Below are 21,282 nucleotides of genomic sequence, written 5' to 3'. Positions count from 1 at the left end.
GATATTTCTGACATGTGAAGTTACACATTTTGTATTAGTTGATTAATGTTGCCTACTAGTCATGGGAAAACGCTGTCAATAAAAACTTCAGTATAATAGTTTAAAACATTGACAAACATACCTTCATTTGCTGTATACGAAAAGAAAAGGATCCACAGGGCATACGGTGCAGCACTTGGGAGCCTTGCCATCATTGACATTGGCCAGGTTTCGTAGGACAAGCTGTGCTGAAATTCTGCCAACAGAAAACATTACTACAAGCTTACATCAGTGTCCCAGTTAAGTGTTTAGTTCTTCCTACCACTCTGCTAGATGTTAGGATTCAGATCCCCTGCAGTGCCTGATCCCCTCTAAAGCTTGCTCATGGAACAATCAGAAGCGTAGAAGAGTAAGGATAATACAAATGAGCTAGGAGACTTTTCTGCAAAGTTTTAATTACAGAGGATACTAAACTGACATGCAGTGAACCTACTCTTTTAGCTCTAGAAAAGCAAAGCTGCTAGTATGCAAGATATTAAGAGGGTAAGCGCTAGACCAAAATCACTGACAATCAACATGTCACCCAAGCCCTATGATTCCACTCAGATGACAAAGAATTTTAAAATGAAGTGCCTGATCTATTGACTAAAATGTTTTCCCCAAGTCCTATCACCAGTACGCTAGATAAGAACATCATCCTCTTAAAAAAGGTTCTTAGCAAAGACCTCTAAGCCTTGCTTCACCAGAATGCAGACTGATTAAAACAGCAAATAATTAGAAGTTGTAAAACACATAGCTCATCACGACATAACCAGCACAACTTCCAAGAAGGAAAATTATGCAGCTTTTACATATTAAAATTCTTCAAGTATAGCGGAGCTGTGCAAGTAAACTGAAAACAGATGACATCACTAATTTAAGACTTTCAAAAAAACTCATTTCCCCAAGTTTCTTCTGCTGATGCAATGTAGTCACTTAGTGGAAGAATATCTTCTGGATTAGATATGGCTACCAGCTTCCATATCACTAGAAACGTACGTGATACATTTAAAATATTGGTAAATCTGTAAAGTCATGCTAACTAATATGGAATAACTATGACTTTGCTTTCAGTATAAAGATGGATAAAACTTGTTCAGCAGCACATTGTTAATACTCAACCCTTTTGCCCCTTCTCATGCTCTTGGTATTTTCTAATCTTCAAGTCTGGACGCAGTGTTCTTACTACCCGCATACTACAGTTGCTCTGCTTACATCTGCAAAGTTCCCAGGTGGCACATTATTTTTTATTTCAAAACTGACGATTCTCTCTGTGTGATTGAGTAAAGAGGAGAGAACTTCTGAGAAGATTTCCTTCAGCAGGAGAGTGGTGCTGGGCTTTCTGCAGAAGTTTTGTTAGATTCTGAAGTAGAAGAGATCATTGAAATGTACCTGTTGACAGTGGTTCAATACCCTCTGCTCCAACTACAGTAGTGGAACAACCTTTAACACTTCTAACAGATTTGACTGTCACCAGCACACACGACAAAAGGAACTGGCAAGGGATCAGCAACTCTGCTGTGGTATAAACTTGTGAAGCAATTAGCTCAGCAAAAAATTAATAACCTTTTAGAAGCATGCAGATGGGCACTACACAGGTGTAAGGACGTGCAGCCTCCAAGGCATGCTTCCAAAGCCATATCCCCTCAAAATAACCTCTCTAAAACTGGGAAGATTCTCAAGCACAGCTGTTGAATATTTCCTGTCAAATGTTCCAATAGAACAAACACGAGGTGGGCAACAGCCAGACTCTCAGTTGAATAAGGGTCAGAAAAAATCACTTTTTTGTAAAGACCACCACACCTTTTATTGATAAACATATCTACATAAATCAAATCATTGTGAAACGCAGCAACAGAATCTTAGGTTTTTTCAATATATTTAGAAGCACTAGCACTTCACTTACAATCAATTGTTACTTCAGTATGTCAGATTCAGCTCCAAGGCAATTACCTCATAATTCACCTTTCTGCCCTTGTCAGAAAAGTCACGTTTAATGATACCATAGTTCTTCCATTCTCACATGCATGACTGACCACTCTAGCACAAGCTTCTAAAGATTAAACATGGAAAATTTAAATCTCAGAGGTTAAGGGATAAGAACATTGTTAGTGAAAACAGAAGATGAGACTGGAAACTCTTTTGTGACCACCTCTGAGGCAGCTACTGCTCATCTAGTAATAAAGGACATACTTGAAAGACTAATTTCTCATACATGCTCAACAAAACTCTTAAGAGCCGAGCTTTTCACATTTTGGGAACAGGCAAAACATGACTGAGCACAGTCTTTTTTGAAAAGAACTCAAGGGCATTTGCTGCTGCTCAGAAAAAAAGAGAGCAAACTGCTCCAGCATAAGAAAAACCCCACCTTCCTTTTTTCCTGGAATTCTCAAGAGAGGAAGTGTTTACTTTCCAGTTCATTGTTAAGTAATACTGTTGCATGACTGGAGTTCCAAGAAACTCTTAAAACCTTGGCAGAGAATCCCGTATCACATAAGCACGTATGAATCAGCAGATGGTAGAGCAAAAATATCTCCCCCATAGGAGAAAAGATCTGCACGCTTATGAAACACAGCTCTGATGAAAATGCAAACTTTTTTTTTTCTCTTTAAATAGGAGTAGTGGACAGTAAATCCAATGCAAAGCGAGAAAAATTTTAAATGGCAATAGTTTTCCTGTCTATTAGCTCTTAAGTTTTTCTTTCTATCAGATAATGAAACACCAATCTAAAAGTATGTAACACATATAGAGAATACCAAAATCACAATTGTGCTAGTAATCCCAATATATTTGAGGAAAGGAAGATGTAAAAGACACAAGTGACTTCCCCAAAACTATGAAAGAAATCTCTATCAGGGTTAGAAGCAGGTCTACGTGATTACTAGCACAAGTTATATGCTTTGATCATTTACCATTTCTGTCTCTTGAAAAAAAATATTATGTGATTGAAAAGATTTCATTTAGTATCAAGAAAAACAATAACAACTTCTGGTCTGGGCTTCTAAATAAATCAGGGTCACATTTAGTCTACAGGCATAATCTGCAAAAACGTTATGCTCAAAGAGTAACTCACACCCAAAATCCAGGTGACAGTAATTTCTACGCAAGACTGCTTAGTTTACCTTTGCTGCAACTGTACAGGTAAAGGACCATTCCTTGTTTTAAAACGGGCTCTTTTTAAAATTAAAGTACATCTTGTCTTACTCCTTCTGGTTTAAAACATTGGTTGTAACTGCATACTAAAATGAGATAAGCAGCATATAGCAAAAGTTCACTAACTGATTTTGCATCAAAATTTCAAAAGAGAAAAGCTAGCGAGTAATTTCCATCTTTTTCAGTGCTGCTTTTAATTGATTTTTGTTTTTCCTATACAAAATGGCAGACCTACAGGAACATAACTCTTCATACCTACTCTTTGACATGCAATGTGACTGTCAGAGGCAACCACACAAAGGATGCATATGGCAAGAAGCGTAGGCGTCTCGGACAAAGTGGGTTTTCACAAGAATTTGGAAACCGAGGAGAGAGTCCTGTATAGTATGCTAAGGAGGAGATTTAGATGAAAGAGTAAACTGGAAGATATTCAGCAGTTCCAATAATTAAGGATGGCAACTTAGGTCAATGAAAGGCCAAAAGATAAAATTCAGTAGTTCCCACTTTGCGTTATCTGAACAGTAAACCATTCCCATACGCTTCCTTGCCATTCAATGAACACACCGTTGTGTTCATGTTCTCTCTTCTTGCTGAGACTAGTGCAGTAGAAAGTGCTGAGTAAGCAGAAACTCAAACCCATGCCTAAATCCTCAGATTACAGATTCTGAGGCTTTGTCCCAATTTTTTATCTTAAAGGGCATAATACACATATTTTTGCTTACCCAATACAGTATTTCCTGCACCACTGTATGATCACTAAAGAATGAATTTAAATTCAGAATGGTGGATTTCGAAGGAGCAAGACATTCTTTTTTAACGAGTAATTTTATTCATATTTTAATGCCATTCTTGTTCCACAAATTCCTTCATGTCGTTTGGGATACTTACCATTAATGCCATTTTACGCAACAACATACAAATGATATCTGCATTTCTGGAGCAGGAAAGGGCACATCTGGCTAAACCCCTCCTCACAAATAGGAGGAGAGCCTCTCAAAATGAGCAGATGGGTTCTCTTTAAAAAACTTGAAACCGGTCAATTTTTATTTACGACTTCAGCTGAAGTTTCTGCACTCCAGCATATTTTCATATTGAGATGACATAGGTCAGTGAAGGGCATAATAACACGTTCTTTGGGACTATAAGGAATAGAGCACTTCCACATAATTTGACAAACCACAAATCAGTCTGCACACAGCAACACAGCTTCAGATATTTTCTGATTTAGAACGGACAGAAACTATGGAAACTGCTGAACTCGGACATGGTGAAAAAAAAAGCAGTCCAAAATACAAAAAGCCTAGCCTAAACCGGCCGAAACAGCTCGCCCCACAGCCCCGGGCGAGCCCCGCGCGGTGACGGCCCCGGCCCGGGGACGCGGTCCCGGCGGCGGGGGGCCCCGGGATCCCACCGGGTCACCGGACGGGGCTGCATAGCGAGCGCCCAAGCCGAACAGCCTCGAGCAAGGAAAACCGCTTCTGCCGAGCACGACGCCTTTGCGGGCTCCGGGCACCCGGGCCCCAGGGGGGAGGCCAGAGGGCCCGCACCGGGCGAGCCTCCCCCCCCCCCGACAACCCGCCCGCCCCGGGGACCGTCCCGACGCGGCCAAGGGACGTTCCGGAGCAGGAACCGCAATTCTGCCCGGCCCGCCGCTGGGCCCACCGCCGCACTGGGGCCGGGAGCACGGCAAAGCGGGAGCTGCTCCAGCACTGGCGGGGAGAACGGCAGGCACCGCGTCAGCCGCGAAGCACGAACCGCGCAGACCCCGCTCCAGCCCCAGACAGGACGGAGGGGGGGAGGGGGGAAGGTACCTTGCCTGGTCCGGCTCCGGGTCGGAGCGGCGCGGCTTCCTCCCGTGCCCAGCCTTCGGTCCGGACCGGGGCGCGCCCGGTCCCGCGGCACCTTGCGGGCCCGTCCCACCGCGGGCGTCCGCGCTCCGCCGACCGGCGACCTCGCCCCCCCACGGGCGCCACGGGCGCCACGGCCCGGCCCGGCCCGGCCCGGCCCGGCGGAAACAGCTCTCGGCCGCGCGCGCACCCCGCCCCACCACCCCCGCGGCCACCGCGGCCCCGCCTACGCCGGGCGGAGTCGGCCGAGCACGCGCGACGGCCCCGCGCGGGACCGCGGGCAGGCGGGGCCTAGCCCGGCGGCCACCCGCCCGCGAAGCCGGGCCGCGCTCCCGGGATGGGGAGGAGCCGCCGCACCACTGGAGCCGGCGGGGCTTTCGGGAGCACGACGGGAACACGAATCCCGCGGCGCCCGGCCCGGGCCGTCCGCCGGACCCCTCGGGATGCCGCAAAACCCGGCGGGCGGCCGCCGCCCTCCCGCACCCGGCCACGGGGCGGGGCCGCCCCTACACCCACCTCCTCACGGGGCGGGGCCGCCCCACGGGCGAGGGGCGGGCACTGCTGGCCCCAGCCACGGCCTCGGCCCCCGCTGCTGCCGAGCCGATCGATGGCAGGCGGTTGTAGCGACCGCCGAGCTGTCGAGCGCGGGGTGCGGCGGCGCCCGGGGCCGGCGGGTGAGGCGGCCGGGGGGAGCGGGGTGTCGGGAGGGCAGGGCCGTGGCCCGAGCCCGAGCGGCCAGGGGCCGAGGGGAGTCGGCCTCGGCAGGGGCTGGGCAGTTTCTCGGGCGGTTGCCCGTGGCTTCAACGCGCGGGCTGCGGCTGGCGGCGGGCCCGAGGCCGAACGGGCGGTGAGGCGGCCTGCGGCCGTCGGTCGCTCCGCGGGTCTGCTCGGGGGGGAGGGCCGCAGCGGCTCGGGAAGCGGCTGAGAAGGCTTTTCGGGGTGTTCCATAGAGCAGCGTCCCGCGCGCCCCAGCCCGGCGGCGGCATCGCTGGGGCCCGAGCCCCGGTGCGGCGGGGGCGGCGAGGCGGCCTCTGCCCCCGGGGCGGGCTCAGCGGCTGCGCGCGGCGGGTCCGAGGCCGCTGCCAGGCGCGGGAATCCCAGCACGCAGCGGCGTCTCTCGGTTCGGTCCCGTGGCTCGGAGGAGTGTGGACGCGTCTTTTCTTGTGAGCTGTTAACGATTATCTGGATGCAGTGGTCAAGGAATTTCTTGAGATGCTTTTGTTTAGTTCTGATGTTCTTCATTTAGAAGAGGATTTTGTGTCTGAAGTAAGTTACACTCTAATTAGACAAGTTATTAGGATATGCGGTAAGCAGAAGCATCTAACACAGAGCTGTGCAAGGTTTTCTGTTGATTGGTACACATCCCACGCCGCTATGTTTGGTTCGGGGGTACGATAGCGCGTGCCTGTGGTGGTTTATTCTGTTGCTAAAATTAGTTGGACTGTTATCTTTTGCATCCTTCTCCTAGAACCTTGGCGTTAGGCACCATCTGTATTCTGAGAACAATCTGGGGAATCTGCTGTTTTGCCCTGATGGAATGTTAGATATTTTAATTGAAATCTTACATATGCTTGGACTGTATATTTTTAATTTGTGTGAACATGTACATTAATTCCATGTTACACATCTTGCAGCATTTGGAGCCTGGTGGAATATTGTGATGGCAGCTCAGATGACTGATGCTCATCGACGCTTCTTGCAGGTCCTGATGTCTCATGGGATAATGGAAGGATCAGAGGCTAGGAAATTGCACAGGCGCTGCTGTGAAATCCATAAAGGTGTGTCTCTCTTTTGGAAAAAAAGAACGGAGATGGAAGAACTACTGTTTTTCCTGGTGCAGCTTGCAAATAGATTTCTGAAAAGCATACACCATCTAAAAAGTTAAAAACTTTAATGATATGAGTGTTCTCGCTCTTTCCTAAAATAAAAAATAACACTGCAATGAGGAGACTAAGTTTTAATCGGGTCAGACTCATACAGACCACTTTTTATTTTAGCAAAGATGTTGTTTATAGGTTAGACATTTAAAAAAAAATTGGTTTTGACACTGCTAGTGCTGAAATTTCCAGAATGTCTTCCTTCATACCTATTTGGAAAGATTTCCTTTGGAATATAATATGAAGTGTATGCTGTTATCCATCTTGAATAAATCTGTCATGTCTGACCAATTACATGGTCAGCTGGTTAGTCTTAATATACACTGTACTGAGCTGAATTTTATGGCACGTAACAAAAATTTGGTTGTATACTGTCAAATCTGTTTGAAGTTCATGTTCAAACTTAAATAGTACAGAAATGCGTAATCAAATTGATAAGGATTTTTTCAGAGATCTGCTTACAGATCATTCATCTTCACTAATTTTGAAAATGTAGTGGGCACAGACCAAAATAAAGCTGTAATGAGTAATGTGTTTATCACTAATTAATCAGTAGGTGTTAGATGTGTCAGTTGCTGGTTCCCAGAAAATAGTGAAAGAAACAAAATTCCTCTATTTGCATTTTCCTTATTTATGAACAAAATTGAATAAGGAATGTGTAAGAACAAAAAGTACCATTTAAAAGGAAACACCCAAATGCTGTTCAGGTTAGTGATTTTAAACCATTGCTATTGAAAGGCAGATAACTCCAGCAAATGTTTAAATTACACATTCTGAGATCTAATATGTACTATATATATGTCTCAAATTATTTTCTAGTTCTCTAGCATTTACGACTTAAAAGCCTTCTTAACAGTTATTTGAGGGGTTTAGTCAGTTGAGGGTATTTGTGTGAGTCAGCTGAGAGCTGAACCAATGACTGCAGGGGAACTGAGTTATTCAGTTGCTGGTGCTAACCAGGATGGTAACTTTAGCATCAGCATTGCTAACTATTCTTTCTTTCTGTTAAGAGAGAAGAGACTGTAGTCACTGATGCGCACAGCCTGTGGTGAACTCCATCTTGCTTTGTTGCCACAAGTGGAGTCTGTCCTGGATGATGGCACTATTTATGTATTTTCCTTAGTTAAAAGGAGCCATAGGTTTTCAAACTCTCCTGAGCCAAAAGAGTTATATCAGCACCTATGCAAATTTCTGACTGAAAAAATGGAAGTGTGGAAAAATGACGTTGCTTTTTACAGGTTTACTCCTGCATTTGTGAGAACCAAGCCACTATGATTTGTAAAAGAATTTATCATAAATGCTAGAGATGGCCTAAGCCAATAGCACGGCTATGGTGAGTTTATTGTGTGTTAAGGACAAAAAACCTTAAGAAAAAAATCTTTATGGCTAGATTGTGTTTTCAGTATGCAGGATCAGTGAGCTTGTACCGCAGTAAGAGCTGACAGAGCTGTTATTAATTAGGAAGGTTTATTTAATAGAAAAATTTAGGAAAAAATGGCTCCATTGCAACTGCTGCCTACTGAGTACTTAATTTTTTTTCTGCATAGTGACAGTTGATGTGCAATGGAAAAGTTTGTGAAATTACACAGATACAGTGTGGGAGTTTTAACTGTTACAGTTCTGTTAAAGGCTCTACCTAGGTAAGCTTTGTGTCACGTTGGGAGGCAAAAGGATGTTGAACTTGACTCACTGAATGGAACGCTTTCCCCCACATTTGCTTTATGAAGAAAAGAACCAGCGATTTGACAAACCCATCCTTGTTAGGGGCAAAGTTAACAGTATTACAGTTTATGAGATCACGGTAATAGCATTTTTGTGAGGAAACTCAGTTTGACTGGACTGTTTCTAGATGAAGGTCTGATTTTGATGTAGTTTCTTCAAATACCTCTTAATACTGCTTAGTGAAGTCATATTGTAACCAGCCTGTGCAGCCTCTGAGCAAGGAGATCTGAAAACTTTCCGCTCTGGTGTTTGACACATTCTCTTGTTCTGGTTTATTTCAAAATCCTAAGTCTTTTGGCCCGGAGACACCTTATTTTTTTGTGTATCACCTGCATGCTTCTTGTTAGCAGACAAGTGTCTATGCTAATATCTGCACACAGCTCTGAAGGAAATGTTCCAGACATCTAGCAAAGTGCTGCATAGGACCACTGCAAAGTGTACAGTTCAGTCAGGATACAAATTGCAGGCTTGTTAAGGAAGGTTATTATAATTGTTAATACTTTTTGACTGGAATCCCTTAATGCATGCTGGTTCTGTCTGCATTGTGTTATGGCTTCTCCAGTTATGAAACACATAGTAAAAACTTAAGTGCAAAGTTAAAGACATGTTGCAGATCTCTAGCATTATATAATAGCTAAGGTACCACAACATTCTGGGCATCCTTTCTGGGGTGGCTTTGTGTGTTGTCTGTGGGTGCAAGTGCGCTTTTCCTTTGTATAGTCAGGGAAATGGTAGTATCTGAGTTGGCTGTGGTGGGATCCCTTTACAAGACAGAGTCTGTGGGAGGAGAATACGTAGAATATTCTTCTGACCCTAGTATGAAATCAGGAAACAGTAAAAATAGGAGAGTTTGTAGTTATTTTTCCTGCTGTCTTCCAAGCCAGGTGAAGTTCTTTGATAACTGAAGCTCTGGGTTTACACTGCTCTAAATAGTACAGATAGAAAGATGGTGCCTCTCCCCTAGAAAACACATTTCTCTATGTAATAGCATGACTTTTTTTTTCAGATGGTGGAATAAATACTGAGATTCATGTGCTCTCTAACCCTTGATAAGATTTCCAGGTTTATCTGTCTTTTTCTTGGATTCAGCACATCTTCATCTGATGAGAATTTAAATATAACAATATTAGGCATTTTCATGACCAGCATTTTATTTTCCAAAGACATGGTCATCCACAAGTGTTTTCTTTGCCACGTTCTTAAAGGCCAGAAGGTTAACAGAAAACACAGATACATTTTCTTTTGCTATATTTTTGATGAACCTAAGGATAATTTGGACACAAAATCATGTAGCTTTTGAAACCAATGGCCATATTTACTGAAGGACAATATAAAATTAATTATAAAATGTGAGTGTATATTAAGTTACAGGGAAGTTCATTAGAAAAATGGCTGATATAGTCCATATATGAAAGGATAGAAGAATGAGAGAAAACTGCTTTTTTTCCTGCCTTTTTGGATGTACAGCAGGAGTATATTGATTAACCATTCATTAACGTGGATTGTATCAGACTGGCTTTTGTCTAACTGTGTTCTGTATTCTATTTAACTGGCTTGCTAGCTGAATTCAGAAGAAAATAACTTTAGTCTACAATCATACCAATTTCTTAAGCATAATATATTTCATGCTTGGCTGTTGAAAGACCCACTAAATAAATTATATATGAGAAACAGGGATTCATAGAATAGACAAGCATTTTTGCTTTACATGTTTTGTGTGTCTTCTAGTATTCTAGGAAAAGCCCCAGCAGCTGTGCCTAGGTGTGACCCAGTGTGCTAATTACGCTTGTATCTTGTCTGCAAAGTTCAGCTAGAGTTTAGGGGAATTTTTCTTATCTGTGGTGGAATTTGCAGATAACCATCTGTTTGAAGTCTATGTTTTGTGTTACCAGACAAGTTTGCATTGCAAAACAACAGAAAAATCCACTGTACTGTTGTTTGACATTTTGCTTTATAGTGCATCAAATATGTCAAAGCTAGAAAATGTGGCTCTTGGCTCCTCAAACTAGGCATTTTTGTGTAGACAAGAGTATCACAAAGCACTGATGGAAGAGGGACTGGGAGAGATCAGTGGAGTACAGACAGTGAGATCAAACAGTTCCTTGGCAGTGCTTTGCTATAGCGTTGTGAATGCTTTCAAACAAATGCACTTCAGTTATTTCTCTTACGCGTTGTGAGAGAAGCGAATGCTGAGGAAACGTTTTGGTGAGGATGAGATGAGGTTTTCTGGTGGATGGCTGTACTTTCTGCCATGTCACCTGCATCATATTGCCCATTACTAGTTCTGGAAACCGTGCTCCTGCCAGGCTTAGTCGTTGTTTTGGTTTCGGCTGCCGCCGGCAACAAAAGCGCCACGCGGCCGCCCCTCCCCCCGCCGGCGTGCGGAGGAGAATGGAAAGAAACAGGCAGAAAACTGGTGGGTCGGGATATGGGCAGTTTAACAGAACAGCAAACAGAGGGAACAGCAACAACAACGATACAGAAAAGGGGAATAAACAGAACAAACCGCACGACCCCACAGAGGCGTTCTCCCGGAAAGGACCGGCGCCGCACGCGCCGGAGCCGCGAGTGAGTTCCCGCCCCCCAGTTCACCCCCCACCAGAACCCAGCTTGACGGCACATGGTATGGAATACCCTGCTCTGTTTGGCCAGGTTGGGGTTGGGTCAGCCCACCCGGCTGTGCCTCTTCCTGGATTCTGGTGAAAATTAACCCTGTCCTGGCCAAACCGAGGACAGTCGTATTCTTGTACCTTGTCACAATGCTACCCACTCCACAGGGACTTTTCTGTTTTTACTGTGGACCTGTATCTACTTGTCCTTAGAAGTTAAGGTCAGAAGGAAGCAATCTATTTTTGTGTCCCAAGTAACACAGGCCATATTTTCTGCTTAATGTTTTTTGCTGCTTATCAGGTGTCTTGTACCTGGATTGAAACAAAATGTAGAGAAGCTTATCAATTACTGATTCAGATGTTCTGGTAATAAAGTCAGACAGCATTTTCAAATTCTGATAGGGAGCTTCTTATTACATTAATCATCTTAGTACTAAGAAAGTCACTTTAGGAAATGGGGAAAAAAAACCCAGACCCCACTACATTTTTTTTCCTCAAATGCATTTTTCTGAATGTTTTATTCTTCTTTTATTCTTCTGTGAAATGAAAACTGAGTTATCAGTGACTTAGAATCCAAAGTAATTTGTCATGTTATTCTTCATGGTTTGTGCCATTTTCTTGTTTAATTCTAAAGTTTGTGAACTGATTGGCTCCATGTAAAAAGCTGTTCTATAGTTACTAGTTTTTTACATATGGTTTGATCTTGGAAATCAGCCATAAATATCAACACGGGTCATCATTGGCTTATATTACATCTGCTCAGTGTCATCAAAGTAGAAGAAAAACATGATATTTTCGTAATGGTACTTTGCAGACTAGAATTGTACTTAATCTTCTGCTTAATCTTCTGGTTACAGGGAACACAGGAGCTGAATTACATAGATATGACAACTATGTGTTCAGTTTTTATATGAGTAAAGGTCCTATCTCTTTTCTTTTAAAGCATTCACTCAGCTTACTTGCAGTCTTTTGCTGTAAACACGGGAGCTCTAATTTTATAACGGTGCCAGTATATTTTTAAATTTATCATGAAGCTGTGGCATCTCAGACTAATCTAAGTAATAAAGATTCGTTTTGTTTGGTTGTCTGTAAGCAAGAAAGTTTAAAACAATGCCTGTTGAAAAGTGATAATTAACCAAGAGTGTAAGTTTGTTGTGCTATCTGCTGCTTATACTTTGCATACAGACACATTCAGAACAGTTTCTGGTTTGTCTGAGCACCTCTGCTTTATCTTCAGTGAGAGATCAGTTCAGCTTTTCTGTGTAAAATATTTGAGTTTATTATTAAGAGTTTGTTTAAATTTAGGGAAAAAAAACCCAAACCCCAGAATATTTGTGTTCCATTTATTTACTGTTTGCTGTTTCCTATTTGCTTATCTGCTGTCATTGAAGAAATAATTTATTCTAAGGAAAATGCTCCCAAGCAGTGTTTAAGGTAACACATAATGAGCTCTCTTTCTAATGCTGTCATGTGTTACCTTTATTAAGTGCTCAGGGCTGAGAATTGTTTATGGACATGAAGAATAATACCTGGTTCCTGCATATATTTTAAATGCTATGAACAACTTTGTTGTGTTCATAATTTGGTACAGAAATAGCAATTTCCTTTAATTTTATTTCACTGAAAACAGATTACAGTAAGTACATCTGTGGTATCGTATTAGTTGAGATTGCATTTTGTGCCCTAGAGAAGGAAATTATTTATTTCTGCTACAAAAAAATAATTTACAACAATTGTAACTAAGTCTTAGTGTTTGGTTGGTGGGTGGTTTTTTTTTTGGTGTGTTTTTTTTTTTTTTTTTTAAGTTACTACATTTTCCAGGGTAAGTTATGGGAAATTAAGACTTTTCAAACAGTTTAATACAGTATTTTGTAAGTAAGATAGTCCTGGCTCTAGTATGCATCTAACATACTCATGTTAACAACGTCTGCTTAAATACAGTCTTTTGAAGTACTGTTGACACCTCTGAGATATTTTACCAGAAGAAAAAAGGACAAAGAGATTGCTGTACATGCATAGTCAGAATACAAGGATTATGGATACTTACTGAATGAAGAACACGTTAGTTTGTCTGATGTTAATTAACACCTTAACATTTTTTAGATGTTAAAATTGTTAAGTGCAGCTTTTGGTGTGGTCTGTCCCCTGTTCTTTCTTTTATGATTATATCCCTTTTTTTTTCCACAGAAGACCTACTAGAGCAGACAGTCATCTCACATTAAAATGTTACAGCTGTTGTACAAAATAATATTCTTCTGTTATCTTTCATCTTACCTGCTTTTAGATCTGTCACTAATGCTCTCTGGCATCTGATATATGCAGACTGTTTCCTGCTGACAGGTGCCAGGCAGGTGGCACAACAATTTGACAAAATTGTATTTACTTTAATACTATACTTTGTTATTGTTCCTGCTGTTTGTTGGTTATGTTCACTTAAGGAGTCTTACATGAATCATGAATTTTCTGGTCAGGAGCCTCCTGTGAATGATGTTTTTGCATTGTACTACACTGTAAAGTATAGTGGGGTTTTGAGAGTGGGCCCTCTGTCTGATGCTGTTACACAAGTGATTGACTCGTGACCGAGAACAGCATTAAGTTAGTCATAACTGGTAGTATTCTTGAGACATCAATCATTTTTCTAAAGTTACGAGCTGTTACTTAACTCTGTTTTTTAAACCCTAGCCTGCTGAAGTCACAGTAGTTTTGCCACTGACATTTTGGTTTGGATGGCAACGCTTGAGGGCGTGTGCTGTTGCTGTGCAAGCAAAAGCCATTGCACGTACTTCTACAGAATGACTCCAAAGTCCATCTTAATTATGGCTATGATGGAATTTCTGCTAGCACTTAATTTATTTGTAGAACATGACACAATATATTAACCTGTATTTCTACAACACTCTAGAGATTTAAGTTTTCTGGTATGCAACTTGATCATTTACATGCCATTACTTTGTGAAACAGAACACAAAGAATCAAGGGATCCCTTGTGTGTAAATGAAAGAAAGCAAGTATATTTTTGTATTGTGCATAATAATTTTTCCTGGTCAAGTTTTATTTTCAGTTCAGCTTACTTTAAGTCAGTGTAAGTAATGGATTAACGTGGTGTGTTCCATTCAGTGAGGCAGAATATCTGGACTTCCTCTCTAAACTCTGACTTTCAAGGAGCTGAGCTTGTCTTAAGGCTAGTAGTCAGCGGCACAAGAAAATGATACATCTGCTGAAGTAACAGGCCTGTTTGAATTCTGCCTTGCTAGCTTTTAGCTCTTTTACCTAGGAAAAAAATGTTTTAGCAGATGAAACATAAAAAGATCTGCTTGATGTGTAGTCATTTGGGGTTTTTGTATATGTGCTTTTTCTTATTTATTTTCAGTCTACTACGCACATGATAAACTGGATGATTTCATCAGTACTATTAACAGCCATCTACAGCCTTTGTTCATGCAGATCCGGAAAGGAATGTCGGAAGGCGATGGGCGAGCACATTATGCTCTAGTAAGTGCGGGTGGGCTGCCATTGTGTGGTTTGACTTCTCATGAGCAGTGCAGAGAGAGCAGGGGACCCTCCTGGCTCTCTGAGTTAGAACTAGCCTTTGAATAACATGCCAATAAAAGGTCTGCACAGCTTCCGATTTCAGATGGGCAAAAAGATCTAGCTCTATCTGTGCATAATAAACATAAGGCTGCCCTAAGGGCCATCTTTGGATGTTGGAAAGATTTAGTTACTTAGGGTCCTTTTGCTGCAGTGTATCTATTATAGAACTGCTCTTCAGAGCAGTTAGTATGCTCTTTACTGTGCCAGCAGGCTTCTCACTCTTAGCAATGTCTTGTGTGGTTTATGTGGGGCTGTTCCACTGCTATGCTGGCAGCTGTTGTAGAAGCCACTTGTAGAACAGGGAAGTGGGAGGGTAAATTGCCAGTAGCCTAGGTGTATGGAAATGGAATATGGCAGCAATGACTACAGCAGCATCTGATTTACTTAACATAAACACTGCTTAAGTGCTGAAGTGAGATTTCTTTCTCACAGGAGACTTACTTTCTCAAGAGGAATTTTTAAGGTAGAAAACATGGAGCGCCCTCCCTCTTCAGCTTTCTTTTTCTCTTACTCAAAAATCAGCCTAGCATAAAAGAGTTGCTAAGGAACAGCCTATAAAAAGTTTCCCTAGATACTCTGAAATGTTCATGTCAGAGAGGGAAGGCTATATAGTAATTTCAAAAGACCATACAGGAGGTATTCTAACATGAGCTGCTACTTTTAAGCTTTCTGGGTCAATTTGCCAATTAAGTTGAGCTAATAATAAATAGCAGTAGCAGTAAGAACATGAAATACCAGTAACTGTTTTATTAGTTCTCTAGCGGGGAGGTGGGATTGTTTAAGAGCTTGGACTGGGCAGAGGCAGCTGTGGAAAACATGTGGCTGGAAGAGGTGGTAAAGACAGCACTCGACTACCATCGAGTGCCATCCATAAGGAACAGCCTCCTTCATGCCACTTAAAGAAACGACATTTCTTTTGGTTGTAAGGTGATGTATTCTTTATCCCCGAGGATCTTTTACAATTTATCGTGTAGAAATACAAAGGCACTTTGATTTCAATTTATTTTTTTTGTAGGTGAATTTGGCAGAAACTGAAATAACTAAAATGGCATCTGACTATACGGAAAATGAATTAGAATTATTCAGAAAAACAGTAAGTATATCAGTTATTAGTAAATCATGTTATTTGTGAAGCTACCATCTTAAAATGAATGGAAATGAATGGAGATGTGGTTCAGGAACTAGTTGCCACCTAAGTTTATCCCAAATCAAATGGGGGGGCAGGGATGGAGTAAATGCAAGTAATGATTCCCTGCTGCAAGTCAGTTATAGGTAAACTGAAATCAGCAATAGGGGAGTGCTGTTTGGAGTAGTGACTTGACATATCTGCTTTTAGTTAAACACCTTTATTCAGGATTTTCAGTTGTCACTGCTGAATTTTTCACTGGCTTTGGTAGTCTCGTTAACACACTACGTAGCTTTTAATGCTAGTAACATACAAGCTGGATTTGCTGATTTGAATAGAAGTGTTTATTGTTATTGCTTAGCCAATTGATTCTGTGTTTAATAAACTGGTCAGAATGCTGAAACATTTTCTTAAACAAGAAAACATACACTTGAGAATTTTTTAAAGTTCCAGATAGAACTGTTGGGCTGAGATTCCAGGACATTTGATGTCTAATTTCTTATCAGCCACCATCAATGTGAGTTGTGACCACAGCTATGTATCTTGCATGTTTTAATGAATTGTTCTTATATTGTCTTGAACTTTCAGGACTTGATTTCTCCAGCCATTAGACTTTTAAAATATTTTTTTGTGTGCACTCATTAAAATAGCATTTTCTAAACTGGAAAGAGTATTGACTATTCTGTGACAGTTGCAAAAGTCGAAACTACTTGAATAGTACCCAGAGATTTCTCTGCCCTCCCCCGTTACTGGTGAAGCACATGTCAGCACTGCAGAGATGGCATTGTCGTGGCATATATTACTACTGGCATAAAAGCTCTGCATGCTGCTCTGGAATTATGAGCAGCAGGAATGTTTCCAATGAGAAATTCTCAGAAGATTGGTAATATTGCTACAATAAATGCCAGGTAGGTTCAGCAATACTGATGACTCAAGAGTGGACAAACTTACTTTAGTAGTGATTTTTCCTCAAAAGAACCTGGACAAAGAACAGATAAAAAGAAACAGATCTGTCACCCCTGAGTATGCTCAAGAGCCCCTGAATACAGCTGCATTTAGGCATCACTGTACAGTTCTATTTGTGGAAATGTTTTCTTGGCAAAGATGAAAACTGTCAAGGTAACAATGATTATTTCAGCTTTTGGCCTTTGTTTTACAGTTCTGGTTCAAGCCATATACTGTAGTGTATCTTGTATATATGGATGCTGAAAAAGCTGCACATTACTATGAGGCGTGACTATCTAATTGCATGTTTGTTTTAATAGTTGAAAATGTTTCTTTCTGTAGATGGACCTAATAATTTTATCAGAAAATGGCTTTGCCTCTTCTACAGATATTTTAAATTTGGCTGACCAACTTAAGACAAAAAAAATGAAGAAAAAGGAAGCAGAACAAGTTCTGAAACTTTTCGTGGAGGATAAGTGGCTCTCTGAGGTAAATGCTGTATCTTTTCAAGTGTTCATATTGTAATAGGTCCAGCTTTTATTTTCCTATGGATGTGATGGCTGAAACTGGAGCTGTTCTTTAATAAATGATGGCAGAAATGGTTTTGTGGGGCCTGTGCTTATTGCTGCTTCAGTGTTTTTTGCAGAAAAGGTCGTACATTTACAAGGAAAAAGTCCTTGGGTACGTCTATAGAGGACAAGCTGGTTTCAGTTTCTTGTACCTGAGCTAGGTAGGTATGTATGTACAGCCCTGCATGGCGACATACGGACATCCTTTGTACGCAACAGCACAGCGTACTTGAACTTGGAACAAGAGCTGGGGAAAGCTCTTCAGGGTGATCAGTGCTGTGAGTTATATTTATAATATCCTGAAAAGCAGTGAGGCCAAACATGTTGAAAACTCCTGTATCAGAAAAATATGGGCCACTGTGCAGAATTTTAAAAATCCTTTACTTCATCAGGGAGAAATTCAGAATAGCTTAGCATGTGGACACTGCAGTTGCTTGCCAAGACAAGTGAGACCTCAATCCCCTTTCTCCTGGATTCATTGAATCATAGATCTCCAACCTGCTGCCACACACTTACTTACGTTAGAGTGATTTAGTAGAGATTTTCAAAGATACCTCAAGCAGTAAATACCTACATTTGCTGAAAGCCAGTAGAATTTCTGCTAATGTGCAAATAGGGGGTCCCAAATCCTTCTTTAAGAAGAGCATGCTTGCTCATCTGTACCTTCCAAGGACTACATCTCTGTTAAAGGTGTGAGACCTTTATTCTGATCCTGTAAACAAATTAATTCTGCTACATCAAAAGTATTTTGGCTTTGCATTATATCAGCGTCCACATGTTAGTTTCACCATGACAGGAAAAAGTGGATGTCAAATGCTTGCTAGTAGGTGGTTAGAAAAGTCAAAAAAGGTAAAAGGAATTAAAACAAATTCGTCTCACCACTTGTTTCCTCAGAGAAATGGAGAATACACTCTGCATACTCGCTGCATAATTGAGATGGAACAGTACATTCTCAGCAACTACCAAGATGCAGCAAGGAAGTGCAACATCTGTCACAGCCTTGCCATCCAGGTAACGTTTGTTCTATTACCTCAGTAGGCATCTGCTGATGTACTTAGGTGGTCATAGCCGAAGTTTGTGATACTTTCCTTTGAGTATTAGGCAGGGACTGAAAAATTCTGGTCTTGTAATCTTGTAATGGTTCCCATGTATATAAAGAAAAATCCCCCCCCCCCCCCCTTTTTTTTTTCAGTGTAGGTATTTTATCTTGTGCTTGGAACAAAACCTGTCTTGGAGCGGTATCTCCAAGTGTAAACTTGGAGAAAGCGAACTCACCCAGTGAGGAACATTATTGTGCTGTCTTGCTTTCCAGAGCCAGCAGGCTAGAGATGAACCCTTATCCTTAAATAGGCGTTACGTGTTAGCCATCTTATCTTTGGACTGTACAAGTAGTGACATGTGACACACATTCATCTTTGGTCCTGGGTTTTGGTTCAGGAATTGCTTGTGTCTTAGACTTCAGAATGAACATGTACGTTTATATATAGCATGCTAAAGCACTACATGTTGATACCTCGTAAGTTGCCAGTTTAGTCTTGCTTAAGTGGTTACAACCTGAACTCCTATACCAAAACTACTGCATTCTCTTGCTGCTTGACCCTGCATCTTCTCATCTTCCCAACTAACATACTTCCACGTTACTTTTTCCATCCCAGTCAGTCTCTTTACTGCACCCAAATAGCTCGGTCTTGTCTCTCTTTCAAGCTAAAGTTTCTCCATATGGGGAAATGGTATTTCCTAGTTTCTAGGAAAATACCTCCTTTTATTATTTACCAGCTTTGACTTTTGAGTATCCACCAACTGTACTGTGTGAACCATTCTTTGGAATAAAGCACTGCATACCTTCTGCCCTTGGTAACAACTTCATGTTAAACTGAAGGACAGGTTAGAAAGACTTTTTTTTTTTATTAACACTTCTGATTTCAGAGCCAAGTATGTGAATCCTGTGGAATTGGAATGCATTTACCTTGTGTCAGGAAGTACTTTAGAGCTCAGACTGAACCACGCTGTCCGCAGTGTAATGATTTCTGGTCTTGTGACATTCCAGGTACCAAGCAACCTATTTAAAAAAAAAAATGAGTGCAATAATACTAGAGAATGAATTGTGATACTTGGTGGCACTGCCTGTATAACTGTAGTTGAATTATCAGTTATTTCTGACTTCAGTTGCACATTTCAGACAGCAGACCATACATGGACAACACTGAGCCCTGAAAGTGCAAGGATTAGGCCTTATGGTCCCTAGCAGATCTTGGGCATATCGCTTCTAACAATATTGGGAGTGTGGAGGGGGTGGGGAGCAGGGGACTGACATGACACGACACTGAAACTTGTGGAAATACTGAGCTTCCAAGAAGAGCACAGTCTCTTCAGAATTATTCTGTTTAGCCAGGGAAATTAGGCATTCTGCACAGGAACACAGGAATATATAACGCATTTTAAAAATATGGAGGTTATACAGTATAATCCTTTTTTTGTGTGTCATTCGTTAACCTTCCTTTTGTTTTCACAGGTATGAGCCGGATAGACTCCCCGTCACCATCAAAAACAGGGAGAGCAGAGAAGAGCTTCCTTCTCAGCACTAGATGACACTAGCAAAACATGCTTTCAGTGAAATAATTTTTTCCCCTCTTGCAGAATAGCCAGGCTGTATTGTACATATGAGCAACCATGCATTTTTCAGTGTACTTATTTTTTCCTGAAGTTTTAAGAATCTTAAAATAAAACTATCATTTACCTTCCTGTTTTCCTTCTTCACAGTTATGCCTGCACAGCTTTCTTGGAGGCTGTTTTGTGTATGTAGTTCTCCCTGATCTTGGGTTGGGACTCCCAGTGCATGTTCGGGAATGAAACATGCAAATGTTTTTAGTCAGTCCTGCTAGCTGACCTGTGCAGGCAAACTATTAAAAGAAGCCTTTCTCAGCAAGAGTGTTCCCTATTTGTACTGTTTCAGTTGCACAACTGAAAATGAAACCGGTTACTAGCACCACAGGACTTCAAGTAGGTGAAAAAAATGAATGCAGCACTTGGGATCTCCTCACTAAGGCAGCTGGCCGAGTATCTGATCCAGGGCTACAGTTTGAATGCTTCCATTTGGCACTGTTGCTTGGTTTTTGTCCCTTCTTCAGACACAGAAGAGTTCATCTGACATAAGGCCAGGTTATAAGCAGCTATGTGCAATAAGAGGGAATATTCCCAGGCAAAACGATTGGGAAGGAGAAGGACAAGACTTCTCAGGAAATGCCAACTTACGTCTGCAACGTGTTGACAAAAAAAATGCTGTCTTAAGGTTCTTTTCGTTTTTAGTATTAGCACTTCATGCTCCAGTTTTATGTAAGGATGCTTCTTCTTTTAACAGCGACTTGAAAAAAAGATAAGGACAAGATATTGCCGGGTGCCAGCATGGCATGGCAGCATATCTTTCCTTGGTAGAAGTGTTTGATGCCGCAGAAGGCAGAGTTAATCATGGTTAATCAAAGTGTGATTAAGCTTCGGTTTATTTAACTGCAATTAAACTATAGATTAGACCTTAACACTAGTAACGTTTACCATATAGGAGACTGGTATCTTGCTTCACGTTAGCTTGCTTCTTTTTTTAAAACATTTTTGGGTAGCACCATCCCTCATTGTTTATGTAACTCCAGTTTTCACTGCTATTAAATCCACTAACCTGATGTTCCAAATACAGCTTTAAGGAGAGTCCTAGCAGTGCCCATATATAGAGCTTTCAGATGTACACAGGCATACAAGATGATGACCTAACAGATACTCTTTATGAGGAGTTCATAGTGGAAACACCCACAAAAATAAAGTGGCTGTAGCATC

The 21,282-nt window shown here is 41.7% G+C and overlaps 2 protein-coding genes across 7 annotated transcripts in view; one reads left to right on the top strand and one right to left on the bottom strand.

Moving 5' to 3' along the window:
• The window catches only part of IL4R (interleukin 4 receptor), a 28,121-nt gene extending 22,971 nt beyond the window's left edge, over nucleotides 1–5,150 (bottom strand). For 4 of the 5 annotated variants that reach the window (XM_075436752.1, XM_075436750.1, XM_075436755.1 and 1 more), the window contains exons 1-2: nucleotides 4,983–5,149; nucleotides 122–235 (exon numbers count right to left, since the gene is read on the bottom strand). In XM_075436752.1, coding sequence (XP_075292867.1) covers nucleotides 122–200 — 79 coding nt within the window. In that variant the 5' untranslated portion in view covers nucleotides 201–235; nucleotides 4,983–5,149. Of the gene's footprint in view, nucleotides 1–121; nucleotides 236–4,982 lie in introns of all 5 variants that reach the window. The other variant, XM_075436749.1, reaches the window with a different exon arrangement.
• A 178-nt stretch (nucleotides 5,151–5,328) lies between these two features.
• On the top strand, nucleotides 5,329–20,194 carry NSMCE1 (NSE1 component of SMC5/6 complex). 2 transcript variants are annotated; one of them, XM_075436513.1, is made up of 8 exons: nucleotides 5,329–5,692; nucleotides 6,653–6,796; nucleotides 14,597–14,718; nucleotides 15,833–15,910; nucleotides 17,231–17,377; nucleotides 18,352–18,468; nucleotides 19,384–19,504; nucleotides 19,970–20,194. In XM_075436513.1, the coding sequence occupies exons 1-8, from the start codon at nucleotides 5,356–5,358 to the stop codon at nucleotides 20,044–20,046; spliced, it is 1,143 nt and encodes a 380-aa protein (XP_075292628.1). In that variant the 5' UTR covers nucleotides 5,329–5,355; the 3' UTR covers nucleotides 20,047–20,194. The 2 variants fall into 2 exon arrangements, with proteins under 2 accessions (XP_075292628.1, XP_075292629.1); XM_075436514.1 differs by lacking the exon at nucleotides 5,329–5,692 and adding an exon at nucleotides 6,047–6,284.
• The last annotated feature ends 1,088 nt before the right edge of the window (nucleotides 20,195–21,282 follow it).

This window comes from Opisthocomus hoazin, chromosome 15 (genome assembly GCF_030867145.1).
Source record: "Opisthocomus hoazin isolate bOpiHoa1 chromosome 15, bOpiHoa1.hap1, whole genome shotgun sequence".
NCBI lineage: Eukaryota > Metazoa > Chordata > Aves > Opisthocomiformes > Opisthocomidae > Opisthocomus > Opisthocomus hoazin.
The sequence above is the reverse complement of the archived record's forward strand: the minus strand, read 5'-3'. Positions and strand labels throughout refer to the sequence as shown.